This window comes from Gossypium raimondii, chromosome 3, assembly GCF_025698545.1.
Source record: "Gossypium raimondii isolate GPD5lz chromosome 3, ASM2569854v1, whole genome shotgun sequence".
Lineage (NCBI taxonomy): Eukaryota > Viridiplantae > Streptophyta > Magnoliopsida > Malvales > Malvaceae > Gossypium > Gossypium raimondii.
This window is the reverse complement of record NC_068567.1, coordinates 2,651,909-2,669,039: the sequence shown is the minus strand read 5'-3', so window position 1 is coordinate 2,669,039 and position 17,131 is coordinate 2,651,909. Positions and strand designations below refer to the sequence as shown.

Sequence of the window (17,131 nt, the reverse complement as noted above, 5' to 3'; positions counted from 1 at the left end):
CTAACGATTTAATAACTATAAAAGGTAGGGGGAAAATGGTGCTCTCTTGCCTAATTCCTTTCATCCTTGAATCCATCCACCATTGAGTTTGTTGACCCTCATTGCCTTCTCTAATTTTTTGTACAAATTTTTTTATGGGTTGTGTTAGAGTTGTGTGACCCAAATTCTAAGAGATTGCTTACAAGTCAAGTTAAACAAAATATATCTTCTTTCTAGAAGATTTAGTATTTATGAGTATAATATATTTAACATTTATTAACATAATATATTTGACTTTGATTAGAATTAAGTTTTTTTTAACCTATAAATAAATGTAGTCGAAATTCCTCTTGTAATCATTCGAATTCGACACAGTGAATTTTCTTCTCCTCTACCCGTGGTTTTTTTCCCGAAAGGGTTTCCATGTAAAAATCTATATGTTCTTTATTTTTATTTCTCTTTTCTTTATATCGTCATTACCGACGTTCTATTTTCACAGATTGAAATTTGGAATCAGCAAGAGACACATTAATGTATTTCTCGCATTTGTTAATCAGAAATTGGCACTCTCTCCTCCATAACAATCCCTTTTGACTAAAGTGCATCGTTGATCTCTTCAAGAATCTTCATTTTCCTTGTTTTTAATTATGAATCCTTATCCTCTTTAGTTATTTTTTGAGTTAGCCCATCACTATTTGCTCCATTAATTCTAAGGTCATTATATCTATTTTCATTCTTCAAGAGTTCAATCATGACCTAATTATGTATTAACACTCAAAGAATTTAGGTTACATAACATAAATAAATCCATGAATTATCATTATATAGTACTAGTGTATTAAGTGACACTTTATGTCTCATTTACATTTTTGCACCAAAGTGTACCCTCATTTACTTTTCTTGATGAGTCAACTCATCACTATCTTCTCCATTAATTTCTGGTAACTGGTAATTGCATCTCTCTTCTCCAGTTGCTTTTTATTTTTCTCTTTCTTTTAAGTTTTTGACAAGCAATTATAACCAAACCGAACTTTTCTTTAGTTTTTAACAATCTCTTCAAGTCTTTAGTTTCCTTAATTTTAATTATCGACACTTATTCTCTTCAATTTTTCTTTTGAGTCAATCCATCACTCTCTTCTTTATTAATTTCTGAGACATTATATCTATTTTTATTCTTCAAGAATTCACTCATGGATTAAAAAGCCCATAAATTATCACCATTTCACTTATCATTGGTTCTTAATTTTTTGATAATAAAATAACGTAATAATTACAACCTAGCAGAAGTAACATTTGAAGTTGAAGATAAAGACTTTATTTTTAACGAATCTAATCAGCAGCTTTAGTAGGGGACTTGAAATACTTGTGGACTCATATGACAAATCCTTCATAATTTTTAAAATTAATTATTTAATTTTTAAAATTTTGTTAAACTAAATATTGAATAAATTTGTAAACAAGATATATACCCTTTATAAACTTAAACATTAATTATTTAATTATATTTTTATTACAATAAAATAAAATTAAATATTCAATTCTATTTTATCACAGTAAAACATTAATTTTTAATTAACATTAGCATTAAAGTTCTTATAAATTAAAATTCCTTAATCTATTATTTTATTACATTAAACATTTTTTATTTTTATTTTCTATTTACATTAATATATATTTTGATTACTTCACGTGCAACCTGAGTTAAGAAATATAATAATAACTAAAATATTTAACTAAATATTATAATTATCATGAAAAATATTTAAATGGATAAAGAACATAAGTTCAATAAATAAATTAATTATACAATAAATAAATTAAAAACAAAACAATTTAACATTTAATTTAATAAGGAAAATATTTGATGTATTAGCAATAGAATTTTGGATTCCACAAGGAGGAATATGGTGATGACAAGTGTTCATAGAGTATATTAAAATATTAGAAAAATATGTAAAAGAAATGAAACACATGATAATTTTCAACTTTGCTTGTGTAATTAAAAAAACATCTTGACAAAGGTACCAAATATTAACCCTTTAATGAAATTATTTTATATTTTATTAATTAATTTAATAAAAATAATTAATAAAATAATTGATTAATAATTGAAAAAAATATTTGATTCAGATAAGTATTTTTAAAAATAGCTAATTTTAATTTAAACTTTAAAATAAAAAAATTAGTTGATATTCAATTTAATAAAATTATTTAGATAACAAATTTTATGTGGAATTTTATTTTAATAAATAATTAAGAAAATATAATTTAATAAGGATTTTAATAATACTGATAGTAAAAATAAAAAAGTCATTATTATTTGGTTTTCATTAAAAATTATTAAGGGCATAAAAGATATAAACGTTCACTATTTTATGTTTTAGAGTTAGTTCTTAATAATAATAATTTAATATATTGATGTAAATTTTTATCACAAGCGGGTGATTTTACCATATATTTTATTTATTTTAAAAATTTTAAACATAATTTAAGGACACGTAAAAAAATCACAACCTGAATTAAAAAAATTCTTATAATAATAATGTATAGTCTCTATATGGAATATAAAATATAATAAAATCATATAAATATGAATAATATATGTACCTAAAATATATTAAATATTAAGGAATTATATATACAAAAAATATGTTTATAAATAATTTATAAATATATATTTTAAAAACAATATTATACTATTACTTCAATTCCTTGTCCTTGTTATGGTCTTATTCAGTTTATGATCTTAAACATCCTAGTTGAACTTGCTATAGCTCAGACTGGAACTTTTTCAACAGAAAATCTCTGCTCATACCCGTTATCTTCTTCATTTTCACCTGTTATATCTTCCAATGATCTCCCCATGGTTTCAGGTACTAAAAGAGTGAAAAGCATGCCCAGACAGTTGACTGCACCAAGCACGATCAGTGCATTTTTAACTCCGATACCAGTATGGTAACCTTTATCAACCTTATCATGATTTGTGCTTTGTGCAGCATACAAGAACCCTAATGAGCCTACAATGGCACCAGCTTTTCCGGCCGCTGCTGATATCCCGTGGCAGGTTGATCTCAGCCTGGCAGGGAAAATTTCAGCCGGCACGATGAATGTGGTGGCGTTGGGTCCGAAGTTGGCGAAGAAGAAGGTCAATGAATACATGATGAGGAAACCTGTGTTGTGAGTTTTCCAGTATGGGTAAGGGATGGCAAGAGCAAACATGAATACAGACATGAAGAAGAAGCCCATCAGTTGGATTGCGAACCGGCCAAGGTGTTCAATGAAAGCCACCGTAAACCAGTATCCAGGAACCGTGCCGCAGAGTGCAATAAGTGTTTGAGCCTTGGCAATTTGGTAAACCTCTTTAGTTGCACTCATGGTTTCCGCTTTAGGGAGCCAACCAATTGCACTGAAGATATCTTTTTGGAACAGATTGGAACTGTAAAAGGCAATGTCCAACAAGAACCAAGTTGAGGTTGTTCCAAGCAAGTGTAATCCATGGCGTTTGGCAAATTCCTTGCTGAATAGACCAAATTGTTCTCTCCCTATCTTATCCACCTTCTCTTGTTCCGCATTGAGTTCCACCTGCAAGACCTTAGACATGTCTGCAGCTGCCTGTTTAGCATTTCGGGCTACAAGGGCGGTGTAACGAGCTGTTTCAGGCATCTTCATTCGCCAGTAGTAAGTGAGAAGAGCTGGAATTGCACCAAACATCAGTATGATCCGCCAAATATAGTCGGCTTGGGGTGCCGTTGAGTGTTCTCTGTCAACATTATATGGAAGGGCCTTGTAGGCATGATCAAATGCAGCTGACACAATCAGAGCAACAATCCCACCTGTTAAAATTCCGAATCCTTGCATTGCAAACACCGCCGCAATAAACGCTCCGCGAGTCTTCTTGTTGGCATATTCAGACATGATTGTGGCTGACAAGGGATAATCACCACCGATTCCAAAACCAAGCCAAAACCTGAAGAAGCAAAGGGTTGCCATTACACCATCTGGGGACTTTCCAAAGGAAAGTCCGGAGGTAATGGAACAGATCACCATGAGCATCAAGGTGAGTCCATAAACTCGTTTTCGGCCTAATTTATCACCGAGCCAACCAAAGAAAAGCTGTCCAGCCAAAGTTCCGCAAAAGGCCACACCATTAACAGCAGCTGCAATACGAAGAGGCAAAGTTCCAGGCTTTTTAGAAAGTGCATCGAAGTAGTAAATACGACCGAGCAATTTTGTGATAAGAGAGATGCTAAAAAGGTCATAAGCGTCAGTGAAGAAACCCATTCCAGCAATCACAATTGCAGTGAAATGGTACCATTGTGTCTTTGCTGCATCTAACGCATTAAGAACTCCAAGCTGGTTTGCCATTGCTGTCTTTTTTACCTGAAACAAGATCAAATAAGAAATTAACAAAACATATATAGGAATTCTGGGTTTTTTCAGATTAAAATATCCCATGTCCCAAACTGTTTCAGCTTTTCATCTGGGATGATTACTGGAACATCATTTTTCACATGCAGCACTCTTAATTTGTTGTTCATCGTATTATATAAATTCTTAAAGATTCAGAATTGCCTAACCTTTTGAAGCCGAAGATGGGGACCTAGCTAGTTTTAGGCATAAGGGAGAAACATGCCTGAGTTTGTAAGGTGATTGAGTTGTGTGATTCATTGGTGATCAAAACCAAAGGTATTTAAATATTAAGTCCCCAAGAATGAGCTTTGGGTATCAAATGGCATATACCTTTTTCATTCCTTTCATTATTAACAAGAAAATCAATGGAATTTGACAACAATGGCGTTGCTATTTATTCAGTATATATATCAATACAATAATTCGTCTCGTTACATTGCCCATTTTCAGCTCAACACGAAAACTATCCTAGATGATATCAAAGACAAAAGGGACAGCTTAATAATTTTAACACTGATTTGACGTGTTGCTTTCTTTATTATTTCTTTATTTTATGTCAAGTTACGGGTACATAACTAAATCAAGTAAATTGCAAAATTAATTATAGTTAGTATTTTCTTTTTCGTTTTTCGCTCAATTACTCTTAGCTTATTTCGGTTAAATGATTAACGATGATGCTCACTTGTTATTTTTTTTATTTTCCATCTAACTAAATTATATTTATTAAAGTCCTCGTGTAATGGTAATTTAGTAAAACTAGTTAACTTTTTCTTTTACGATGTAAATATTAGGGGTGTTCACAGTTCAGTTAAAAATAATTTAACTGACAGAATTGATCTAATTGGATTAACCGGTCGATGGCAGAATTAGTTTGGTCAGAGGTCAATTAATGATATTTTGGAATTTCGGTTTTCAGGTAATTCGGTTCGAATCGAGTAATTAACCGAATTAACCTATTAATCGAAATATTTATTATTTTCAAGACTTATGTAGTGTTTCTAATATCTTATTTGTTGTTTTCACCTCCATTTAAAGTTTTTTGAAATATGAAATAAAAGAAAACGAACATTAGCAATGTATTTTTTTTATAAGTTTTATACTTATTTTAACCAAAAGACAAAAACATATAAATTTCTAATTAAATTAACTGAAATATTTTAGTTCGGTTAATGTATTTAAAATTTTTTTTGACTCGATTAACGATTAAAAATTTTTACATTTCAGATAATTCGATTAATAATAAGTCGATTCGAGTATTAACAAAATCCACTTAACACTCCTAATAAAATCGCAGGGCAAAAGGTACTTTCAAGGTGGAAAAATGCAGGCCAAAAGGACGGACAAAAAACAAGAAATCAAGAAGAGTATAGCAGATCAAGGTTGAGAAATCAATAAGAAATCATGAAGCTAAAAATTAGGACATTTGATAATCTTAGAGTTTAGTTTCGGTTGTTTTATGTTTTAAGAATGCTTTTATTATTTCCTTTTCTTTTAAATGGTTATATATATATATATTCTTATGATTATTTATAGTATTTCTTTTATATTTTTATTAATACATTATTTATAGTATTTCTTTTTATTTTTTATTAATAAAAATATGGATTTATTTAATTCTTTGGTAAACTCGATGATTAAGACACTTGTTTTGTAAATTCTGATACAACACATTCTATCCCTAAGATAGAAGTAGTGCAAAATTAATCTAAGGCTCTGGAAGCTACGATAATATTATTCCAAGAAGAAGTTATTGATGTTCGTTGAAATGGATGTCCATTGAGACTAAAATGAAAAAAATATTGAATATCTACAAATCATAACAATTTATCTGAAAAGAAAAATGACTTGAAAAATTATATGTTGCGTCTTTTTATAGACATTTATTAAAGAACTAGGACTAGAAGATTCTTTAATTTAAAGAATTCTATTAGTTGTTTGTTCTCAATGAAAATTGATTATAAAAACTCACTAGGTAAAGTTGAAATTGGATGTCTTGCATTTATGAAATGAATATGGATTTTGATAGATGCATCTACATGATAATCTCATGTGTTATCAATTCGTAACTTGTTATTTGTGAGCTTGTTTGTTGAAAAAATATATTTTCTGATTATGTAATTAAGAAAATTCTTCTTGTTAATGTTAATGAGTTTATATCTTAAGCTTTTAATGATTGTTGTGTATAAATTAAAATAAAATTTGTAAAGCTTTTATTTATATGCAAAATGGTTTAGAGAAATTATTGATTGAATGTCTCCAGTTAATATTTAAACTATTATTTATGAGAACGAAAGTTCCTATTCCAACATAAGATTATGTTGATTTACATACTACAACACTTGCACATCAAGCCATTGAGTAATAATAAATACTTCCCTTTGACTAGAAGCCAATATTTTCCAATTTTAAATTTTTTTGGATGTGAGATAATGTTTCAATTACTCCACCACAACGCACAAAGATGAGTCCTCATGAGGTTGGAATCATACATTGATATGAGTCTCCTTATATTATTAAATGTTTTTGAGCTATTAATTGTAAATTTAGTTACGACATGATTATTAATTACAATGAGATAGTTTTTCCAACGTTCGGGGGAGAGAATAAACATTTGAATGAATAAAATATTTGGAATGAATTATTATTATCTAATATCCTCGTACAAAACAATGTGAACTAAAAGTTTATAAGATAATTCATTTTACAAATTAACTGCCTGATGCATTTGCTAACCTGCATAAAGTAAACAAATCTTACAAACCCATTGAAAAATACTCTAATTTCAACAGCAAGTCCCAACAGGGCAACCCTTTAGAATAAATGAAAGTAATGCATACTTAAAGCATGATAGATCAATTAGTTTCAAAAATGAAAATTTTTGTAAAAGAAAGTAATGAATTTAGATGGTTACATAGTGGAAACGAGTGCTCCTGAAAAGACTCAAGACATAACTAATTATAAAACTCAAGAAGAGATTCAAGAATCTGAACTGAAAATGAAAATAATAAAAATAAAGAGATCTCGATAAGTTGTGTCAATACGAGAAAATATGGAACCGAAATTAAAAATTTATCAACAACGTTCTTACTTATAATGTTGCTATCAACAGCAAAAGAAAATGAGGATCCTGAGCCTAAATCTGTTGAGGAATATAGAAATAGAAAAGATTGACCAAATTGAAAAGAGACAATTCAAATAAAATTAAATTCAGTTGCTAAACATGAGGTTTTTGGACCTATAGTCCAAACACCTAAGGATGTAAATTTGGTAGGATATAAATTGATGTCTGTGTGAAAACAAAATAAGAAAAATGAAGTCATAGGATATAAAGTGCGACATGTAGCACAATGGTTTTCACAAAGGCCCTAAAGATGTAAAGTTGGTGGATATAATCATGTTTAAATATCTTATTAGTTAGACAGTACATGAAAAACTTGATATGCGTCAAATATATGTTGTTACAGCCTACCTATATGACTCACTGGATGGTGAAATTTATATAAAAATCCTTAAAGGAATTAAAATCCCAAAAGGATATAGTGTTCCCCTAGAAAATTGTTATATTAGATTAAAATAATCCTTACATGAATTAAAATAATCTAGATATATGTGGTATAATTGTCTTAGTGAATATTTGTTAAGAGAAAGTTATAAAAATAATGAAATTTGTATGTGTTTTTATAAAAGGTCTAAATTAGATTTTGTGATAATTATGGTTTATGTTGACGATTTAAATATTATTGGAACTCTTGAAGAGCTTCAAAGTACAACAAATTGTTTAAAGAAATAATTCGAGATGAAAGATATTGAAAAAAAAATCTGTCTCGGCTTGTAGATCGAACATTTAAAGGATGAAATTCATATCCATCAGTCAACTTATACAAAAAGATCTTAAAGAAATTTTACATGGATAAAACATATCCATTAAGTACCATAATGGTTGTAAGATCACTAGATGTTAATAAAGAATAATGAACTTTTGGTCTTGAATAGGGGCATTAATGTATCTTACAAACAACGTACGATCTGATATAGCATTTGCTGTAAGTTTGTTAGCAAAATTTAATTATTTTCCAACACATAGACATTAGAATGAAATTAAACATGTATTTAGATATCTTAGAGGAACAATTGGAATGATGTTATTTTATTCAAGTTCAAGATCTCTATTAGTTGGTTATGCTGATGCTAATTATTTATCAAATCCACGTAAAGGTCAATCTCAAATGAGATATTTATTTATGTTTGGAGGTACTGTCATATCATAATGTTCAATAAAACAAACATTAGCTGCTACCTCTTCCAATTATGCAGAAACAATTGTCATGCATCAAGAAAGCCAAGAATGCGTTTGACTAAGGTTATTGACCCGGCATATTTAAAAGATATGTGATTTGTCTCTATAAAAAAAGATGTCAACTATGTTATACGAAGATAATGTTATGTATAACTCAAGTGCTAAGAGAAGTGGGCACTCATGCATTTATGCTTCTTTTTTTTTCACTTGGTGACATTGGAGTCCTTGCAAGCTTCACATTATCCATCCTAAATTTCTTAAATTAGTGCTTGACATAGTTTTCTTGTGACAGAAAGATGTCGTTCTCAAGTTGCTTGATCAGAAAACAAATGAAGTAGGATAATTCTCCTACCATACTCATCTTAAACTCGTTTAGAATTATCTTAACAAAGCTTTCCCCTGGCACTAATATATGTGAAACCAAAGATTATATCATCAGCATAGATTATTCCATGTTTGATGAATCTGGACACCTAAATATTTCTCTCATTGATAAAACCCTTCTATGCCATTAATTGCATCCTTTAGTAACTTGCAATATCAGCTAATTTAGGTTTCTTTGCTATTGAGACAACAATAGAGTTCTTTTATTTGCCAGTAACTTCATCCTTTTGGAACTTGCTTTTGAGACAGCAACAGAATATGTATAGTGGGAGAGTGAGTAGAGAGGTTTAGGTAACATTAATGATTGAAACAATTTGCTTTCTCATTTGCAAAATAAAATGTTGCTTTGAATATTTTTTTCTTGTATTTTTTTATCAAAAATTGAAAGGTTTTAAAAGTTATAAAATTCAAAGGTGATGGTAGATGATTAATTTTGTGGGATGTTCAATGATATCATAGTTTACAATTTATTGTTTTGATATATAACTGCTTCAGTTTCTTGTCCTTGTTATATGGTCTTATTTAGTTTATGATCTGAAACATCCTAGTTGAACTTGCTATAGCTCAGACAGGAACTTTCTCAACAGAAAAGGTCTGCTGGTGCCCATTATCTTCTTCATTTTCACCCGTTATATCTTCCAATGATCTCCCCATGGTTTCAGGCACCAAAAGAGTGAAAAGCATGCCCAGACAGTTGACTGCTCCAAGCACCATTAGTGCATTTTTAACTCCGATACCAGTAGGGTAACCTTTATCAACCTTATCAAGATGTGTGCTTTGTGCAGCATACAAGAACCCGAATGAGCCTACAATGGCCCCAGCTTTTCCGGCCGCTGCTGATATCCCGTGGCAGGTTGATCTCAGCCTGGCAGGGAAAATTTCAGCCGGCACAATGAATGTGGTGGCGTTGGGTCCAAAGTTTGCGAAGAAAAAGGTCAATGAATACATGATGAGAAAACCTGAGTTGTGAGTTTTCCAGTGCTGGTAAGGGATGGCAAGAGCAAACATGAACACAGACATGAAGAAGAAACCCATCAATTGGATTGTGAACCGGCCGAGGTGTTCGATGAAAGCGACTGTAAACCAGTATCCAGGGACCGTGCCGCAGAGTGCAATAAGTGTTTGAGCCTTGGCAACTCGGTAAACCTCTTTAGTTGCACTCATGGTTTCAGCTTTCGGGAGCCACCCAATAGCACTGAAGATATCTTTTTGGAACAGATTGGAACTGTAAAAGGCAATGTCCAACAAGAACCAAGTTGAAGTTGTTCCAAGCAAGTTTAATCCATGGCGTTTGGCAAATTCCTTGCTGAATAGACCAAATTGTTCTCTCCCTATCTTATCCACCTTCTCTTGTTCCGCATTGAGATCCACCTGCAAGACCTTAGACATGTCTGCAGCTGCCTGTTTGGCATTTCGGGCTACGAGGGCTGTGTAACGGGCTGTTTCCGGCATCTTCATACGCCAGTAGTAGGTGAGAAGAGCTGGAAGTGCACCAAACATCAGTATGATCCGCCAAATATAGTCGGCTTGGGGTGCCGTTGAGTGTTCTCTGTCAACATTATATGGATGGGCCTTGTAGGCATGATCAAATGCAGCTGACACAATCAGAGCAACAATCCCACCTGTTAAAATTCCGAATCCTTGCATTGCAAAAACCGCCGCAATAAACGCTCCGCGAGTCTTCTTGTTGGCATATTCAGACATGATTGTGGCTGACAAGGGATAATCACCACCGATTCCAAAACCAAGCCAAAACCTGAAGAAACAAAGGGTTGCCATTACACCATGTGGAGACTTTCCGAAGGAAAGTCCAGAGGCAATGGAACAGATCACCATGAGCATCAATGTGAGTCCATAAACTCGTTTTCGGCCTAATTTATCACCGAGCCAACCAAAGAAAAGCTGTCCAGCTAAAGTTCCGCAAAAGGCCACACCATTAACAGCAGCTGCAATACGAGGAGGCAAAGTTCCAGGCTTTGCAGAATGTGCATCAAAGTAGTAAATACGACCGAGTAATTTTGTGATAAGAGAGATGCTAAAAAGGTCATAAGCGTCAGTGAAGAAACCCATTCCAGCAATCACAATTGCAGTGAAATGGTACCATTGTGTCTTTGCTGCATCCAACGCATTAAGAACTCCAAGCTGATTTTCCATTTGTCTCTGTTACCTGAAACAAGATCAAATAAGAAATTAACAAAACATAGGAATTCTGGGTTTTCTTTGATTAAAAAATCCCATGTCAAATAAAAATGGAAAAGGCAACAAGTTGAACAAAAACTGGTTCAGCCATTAAAGCAACCAGTTTCAGCTTTTCATTCTGGGATGTTAACTGCAACATCATTTTTCACATGCAGCGGTCTTTTAGTAGTTCATTTTATTACATAAATTCTTAAAAGATTTAGAACTGCCTGACCTTTAGAAAAGAGACCAAGGGTATTGATTTAGGTTGTGGTCCAATGGTGATCAGAACCAAAGGTATATAAATACAGATAATCTCTTAAGTCCCCAAGAATGAGCTTTGGGCATCAAATGGCATATACCATTTTCATTCCTTTCATTAATACCAAGAAAATAACTGGAATTTGATAACAATGGCGTTGCTGTTTCTTCTGTATATCAATACAAGATGTCATTACATTATCCATTGTCAGCTCAACACAGCAACAATCTTAGACAATGTCAGAGACAAAAGGGACAGGTTAAATTGGACGAAAATTGAAAATAAGTCTAACAAGAATATTTATAGAATATATTGTGATTATAATATACCATTTTTCCCCATGGAAAACAAAACAGAAACTACAAAATCATATATATGATAACAAAAGTTCTTGATGATGACCAGCTTACATAAATATATTTGTTTAGCTTCGATGGAAGTTTCCAAGCAAAGTTCATAGGGAACGGCCAATGAATAAAATAATTTTGCCCCTAAATCTGACTCACCTAATTGGATGTCAAAATTCAAACCATATCTGTTGTAGTATATATTTGACAATTATTTGATTCGCTTTATTCGTTCTACTATATCAAATTACCATTTGATTTATATATATATATATATATATATATATATATATATATATATATATATACTAATTTTACCCACGGTGCATATTTTACCTAATGAACATAATAAATATTAGAAAAACTTACTATAATTAATAATAATATTTAATAACATAAAATAATTAGGTGAGTCAGATTTGATTGCTACCATTTTAAAATAATTCATATAAATTATAAATTTTCGAATAATTACATATTAAAATAAATTTTAAAATCATAAATTTAGTTGTTAATATTTATTTATTATCACTTTTACTCTAATTTTGAATCATTTTGAATCATTTCGATTCTCAATTATGAATTGAATAGTTAATTTTATAGTGTCAAATTTAGATCTTTAACAAATATTTATATATAAAAAGTAATATTAGTTTTGAAATAATTTAATATCTTAAATCTTAAATCTTAAATTAATATTTAATTGCTGAAAAAAGTAAAAAATGCGTTTAGATTTAACAAGTTTTATTTAATAATTAAAAGTTGAAATCCAAAAGAAAAACAAAATTAATATTTAAAAGTTGAAAGATAAGCCTTTTAAAATATTTAATATAATATTTTGTTTCAAAATTTTTTATTTAATTTATTTAATTAAAATTTGAATTGAAAAAAATATTTATAATTAAGACTTTATAGTAGAAAATTTAAAAAAATATGAATTTACCATTTAAATAGTTAATTTTAAAAATTATTAAGGACAGATATGTCGTTATTTTAATTAAAACGTGAAAAAATAGAAACGTGAAGTACATATATAATTATTATGATATAATGCAGGAGGATGTGGGTTCGGGTGCGCCGAAGTGCATTATCCTCTTATTTATGGGTCGGAGAGTGACTATGGGTAGTTTTAAGTATTTTGTAAAAAAGAACAGATATGATCAGAACTTATAATGAGATTGTTGAAAATAAATAATTTTAAAAATACAATGGTCCTTGCCATTCGAATGTTACTTTAATTAATATTTAAGAATATTCTTCAAAACGTTGATTGAGTCTTAACTTGATTCGTATAGGTTTTGTTGCCAATGCAAGGGACATGGATTCGAGTACACTGAAGCGCATTATCCTCCCATTTATGGATTGATGATCGAATATGAGTAATTCTAGGCACTGTGTTAAAAATAACATATATAATCAAAACCTATAATGAGATGCTCGATGTTAGTAATTACATCCTTTATTATTTTTAAAATCAAATGCCTATTCAAATTCAAATTCTAAAGCACTATACCCTTGATTTTATCATCCATAATCGAGTAGAGTAGAGTGTGTTAACTGTAAAGTGTGCAATATTCACTATCGCCTGGATTCATTGTCATCATGAAATTTAATTTTGATTATAATTAGTATAATTAAATAATTTATAATTAGGATAGTGAAATTTAAATTAGAATAAATGGTTTAAGAGTGAAATATGAGATCACAAAATTGTGATTAAACCAAAACTTCAGTGGTTAGTTAATTATTTATTATCAACAGCTACTAATGACAAAAGCTATGGTATATAGTTATTTCCGAAGCCTTTTAATATGTTCAATGCAAATATATACAGAAGTTGTGTATACCCAAATTTGATTCCTAGAACATATCTTGACAGTGAAAATTGAGTTGCCAAAATATTGGATATTCGGATTTTGATATTATCAGGCTTTACTTAGACATACAAACACACAAGTAAAGGGTATTCAACATATAAAATTGTTTTATTAGTGTAAAGAAGAGGATTAATTGATTTATTTACGCTATAAGTTACTAATGTGGTATACATGGAATTGTCACGTTAGTAAAATAAATAAATATTAATTTTTCTATTTCTTTTGGGTGATTTGGTAAAGATAGCTAATTCAAAAGAATAAAGTAGATGACTAAAATATTTTTTTAAATAATCTCATTATAAATTCTGATCATATTTGTTCTTTTTAAATACAATGCTTAAAACTACCCATATCCGGTCCCGAACCCATAAACAGTAGGAAAAAATACTTCAAAACACTCGAACTCATGTCCTCCTACATTAATAACAATATTCATTCAATCGAACTAATATTCAATCATTTTTTTAATTAGAACTATTCCAAGATTAAACACAAACTAAACCATAGATATCATCTTACGAAAAAAGTTTCCTTAATTAGTCGGTCAAGATTTAAAATTCCCGATCGGCTCACCTAATCATGAGACTGACGACGACTCTTAAGTCTTAATCCATTTTATTCTGTTCTTAAGGGAAAAAACTCTTAAATATTATTTATTAAATTAATGGACGAAAATGTCAACATCTAGCATATTGTTTTTCACACTTCTGGAATATGTTTATAATATTATATAGTTGAATGCAAATAGCAAGCAATTGTAAACAAGGTTGTCTCTAAAACATAAATAGACAACATGCACTGAATTGTCAAAAAAGCAAAACAAAAACCGGATTTGGACAAAAACATTTTATTGTTTTTATCCAAACCTATTCAATGTTTATTGTAATTAAGTTTATTTTAATATTTATATATTTTTAGTATTCATAAATTTGAATTTATAAGAACTAATCTCAATTGTATTTAAATTCATATATTAAAATGGACTTAATTCAAGTATAAAGTGAAAAAAATATGAATTTCATGTGTTGGTCGATGATTAGGGTATTCACTGTTCTAGATGTAGCCTAAGTTCGAGTCACGTTAATATTTATAAAAATTGCATTAACTCAATCACAAATTACAACATCTCTTTAACTAAAATCCTTTAAATGTGTAGCAATTTTTTTAATAATCTTGTTATAGGTTCTAATCATATTTGCTTTTTTGGTACAATGTTTAGAATTATCCATAGTCTCCCCAACCCATAAATAGGAAGATAATACACTTGAGCACTTGAATCTATATCCTCCTATATTAACAATAATTCCCATACTAATCAAATTAAGACTCAATCAGTGTATAGCAACAATTTTAAGTTTTCACAAAAGAAATTACACTTAAAATAAGCATAGTTGAAGCTCAAAATTGAAAAAACTGTTCATTATTGATTGCAATTAATCGTGTCTATTCGAATTTGATATTTCAAAATAAAGTATATGAATCAAATAATTTAATATAATTAGATTCATTAATGAGTTATTTTATTCGGTTTAACTGAAAAACTTTAAAATCTTTTTTTTTGGTGAATTATAATAATAATTAAGGTAGAGCCTAAACAGCAAACGTAACTAGTACGACTCGAACCCAGGTCATACATGAGGCAGTGAATACCCTTGACTATCAAACCATCATGGGGTCCAAAATCTTATTTTCTTTTAATTTTGAAGAAAATTAGAGAGAAAGATTTGAATTAGCTGTTCTTAAATAGAATATTCATGTATTTATTACCGAATTGAATACTTTGATATAATTAGTTTTGGGTTGGAAAGGGTAGATAAGAAATTTTTTTTAGTTAGATCGGTTGGATTAAGAAATTATAGGAAATCTATTTTCTTTTAATTTTGAAAAATGAAAAATTTGAATTTATTGTTCCAAAAAGGACTACTCGTTCCATTTCATGTTCGAACAACACAACTGATAGAACAAAAGCTCTAGTGCAGTTAATGTTTTTCTGATTGGTATGTTTGATTGAAAGAGCTGATTGCATCTACCTATAAATAGGCCTGACTGCCGCACATTGGTGAAAGGTTTTGGAGTGTTTTTCGGTTGTTTTGTAGAATCTTCTTGGTTGTGTAGTTTGACATTCCTTTTAAGTATTCCTTAGAGAGTTTACATTGATTGTAAGTGAAGTAATTGGGAGCTGTTTGTAACAATTTAGGTTCAATATTGACCTGCAAATATACATGTGTGTAAACGGTAGTTTGAGTTTTAGCCAATAATTGAATCGAACAAATTGTTAAATAAAATCATTTTCTTTGAGCGAGGCTTTGCGGAGATACGATTGTTGATCCGAATTGCATTAAAAAATATTGCATGTTATTTCTTTCCTTACTTTGCATTTTGTTCTACCTTGTTAAAAATTCATTCTTCTTAACTTCAGTTCCAACATAAGATTGGACGAAACTGTTTTGAACGAGTGCAAATTGAGGCTTTTCAATTGGTATTAGAGTAGACTTTAGATATACATGAAGATCCTGAGTTTGGGTTTTCATTTTGGAATCCATGAAGGATGATGGTTTGATTACTGAACCACCGTTGCTACTTAGTTAAAAAAACTATGCATATTGGAAGGCTTGTATGAGGGCTTTTATCATGTCTTTTTGTGAACTGCTGGTGATGGAATCACATGTTCTTAAGAAAGAAGCAAATACACTACCAAAGAAAGAAAGGTTACTCTTGGAAATTCGGAAGCTCTAAATATGATTTTTAGTAGAGTTAATTTGGATAAACTTAAAGTCATTTCTACGTGCGGATCTACCAAGGAGGCTCTTGCGAAATCAACATGAAGGAAATGATGTCGTATGCATGTCTAAGATTGGAACAATCAGGTTTGGAAATTTTAAAATCCTTTATTTTATGCAAGATCATGTTAGATTTCTAATAAGACTTTCTGTCTTGGTGATCGTTTTCTTGCGGATAAATTGGTACATAAATTGTTGTGGTCTTTACTAGAACGGTTTGCTAATAAAGTCATGACAATAGAAGAGAGAAAATATATTATCACTCCAAAACTGGATGAGTTAATAGGTTTACTCCAAACCTTTAAACTGAATTTGGAGGAAGCAAAACGAATGAATATTAAAAAGTATATAGCATTCAATAGTTAAAAGGTTGTTCCAACAATGAAACAGACAACGGAGGCTATTGATGAGATCAATGAGCAATTAGCCTTAGTCACAAAGAGCATGAAGAGATTCTCTAAGAAATGAACCAAATGAAATTTTGGTGGGCAAAAGAAGACTCACATGAAAGAGGAAATAAGTGTTGGTTTTTAAATCAGCAACAAAGTTTAAAAAACAATCAAAACCGATTGTAACAGTGTTTGAAGGATTAAAACAGAAGCAAGACAAAAAAAAGG

General features: G+C 30.3%; 2 protein-coding genes across 2 annotated transcripts; both read right to left on the bottom strand.

Moving 5' to 3' along the window:
* Window positions 1–2,754: 2,754 nt before the first annotated feature.
* Window positions 2,755–4,344, bottom strand: LOC105784949 (probable inorganic phosphate transporter 1-5). The gene has a single exon (XM_012610884.2). It carries the CDS (start codon window positions 4,342–4,344, stop codon window positions 2,755–2,757), a length of 1,590 nt encoding a protein of 529 aa, XP_012466338.1.
* A 5,290-nt stretch (window positions 4,345–9,634) lies between these two features.
* LOC105784948 (probable inorganic phosphate transporter 1-5) lies at window positions 9,635–11,224 on the bottom strand. Its single transcript, XM_012610883.1, has one exon. The coding sequence runs from the start codon at window positions 11,222–11,224 to the stop codon at window positions 9,635–9,637; it is 1,590 nt and encodes a 529-aa protein (XP_012466337.1).
* Between the last annotated feature and the right edge of the window lie 5,907 nt (window positions 11,225–17,131).

Bases quoted from the DNA above. Each gene is read 5' to 3' on its own strand.
- LOC105784949 (XM_012610884.2), bottom strand. From the start codon at position 4,344: ATGGCAAACCAGCTTGGAGTTCTTAATGCGTTAGATGCAGCAAAGACA.
- LOC105784948 (XM_012610883.1), bottom strand. From the start codon at position 11,224: ATGGAAAATCAGCTTGGAGTTCTTAATGCGTTGGATGCAGCAAAGACA.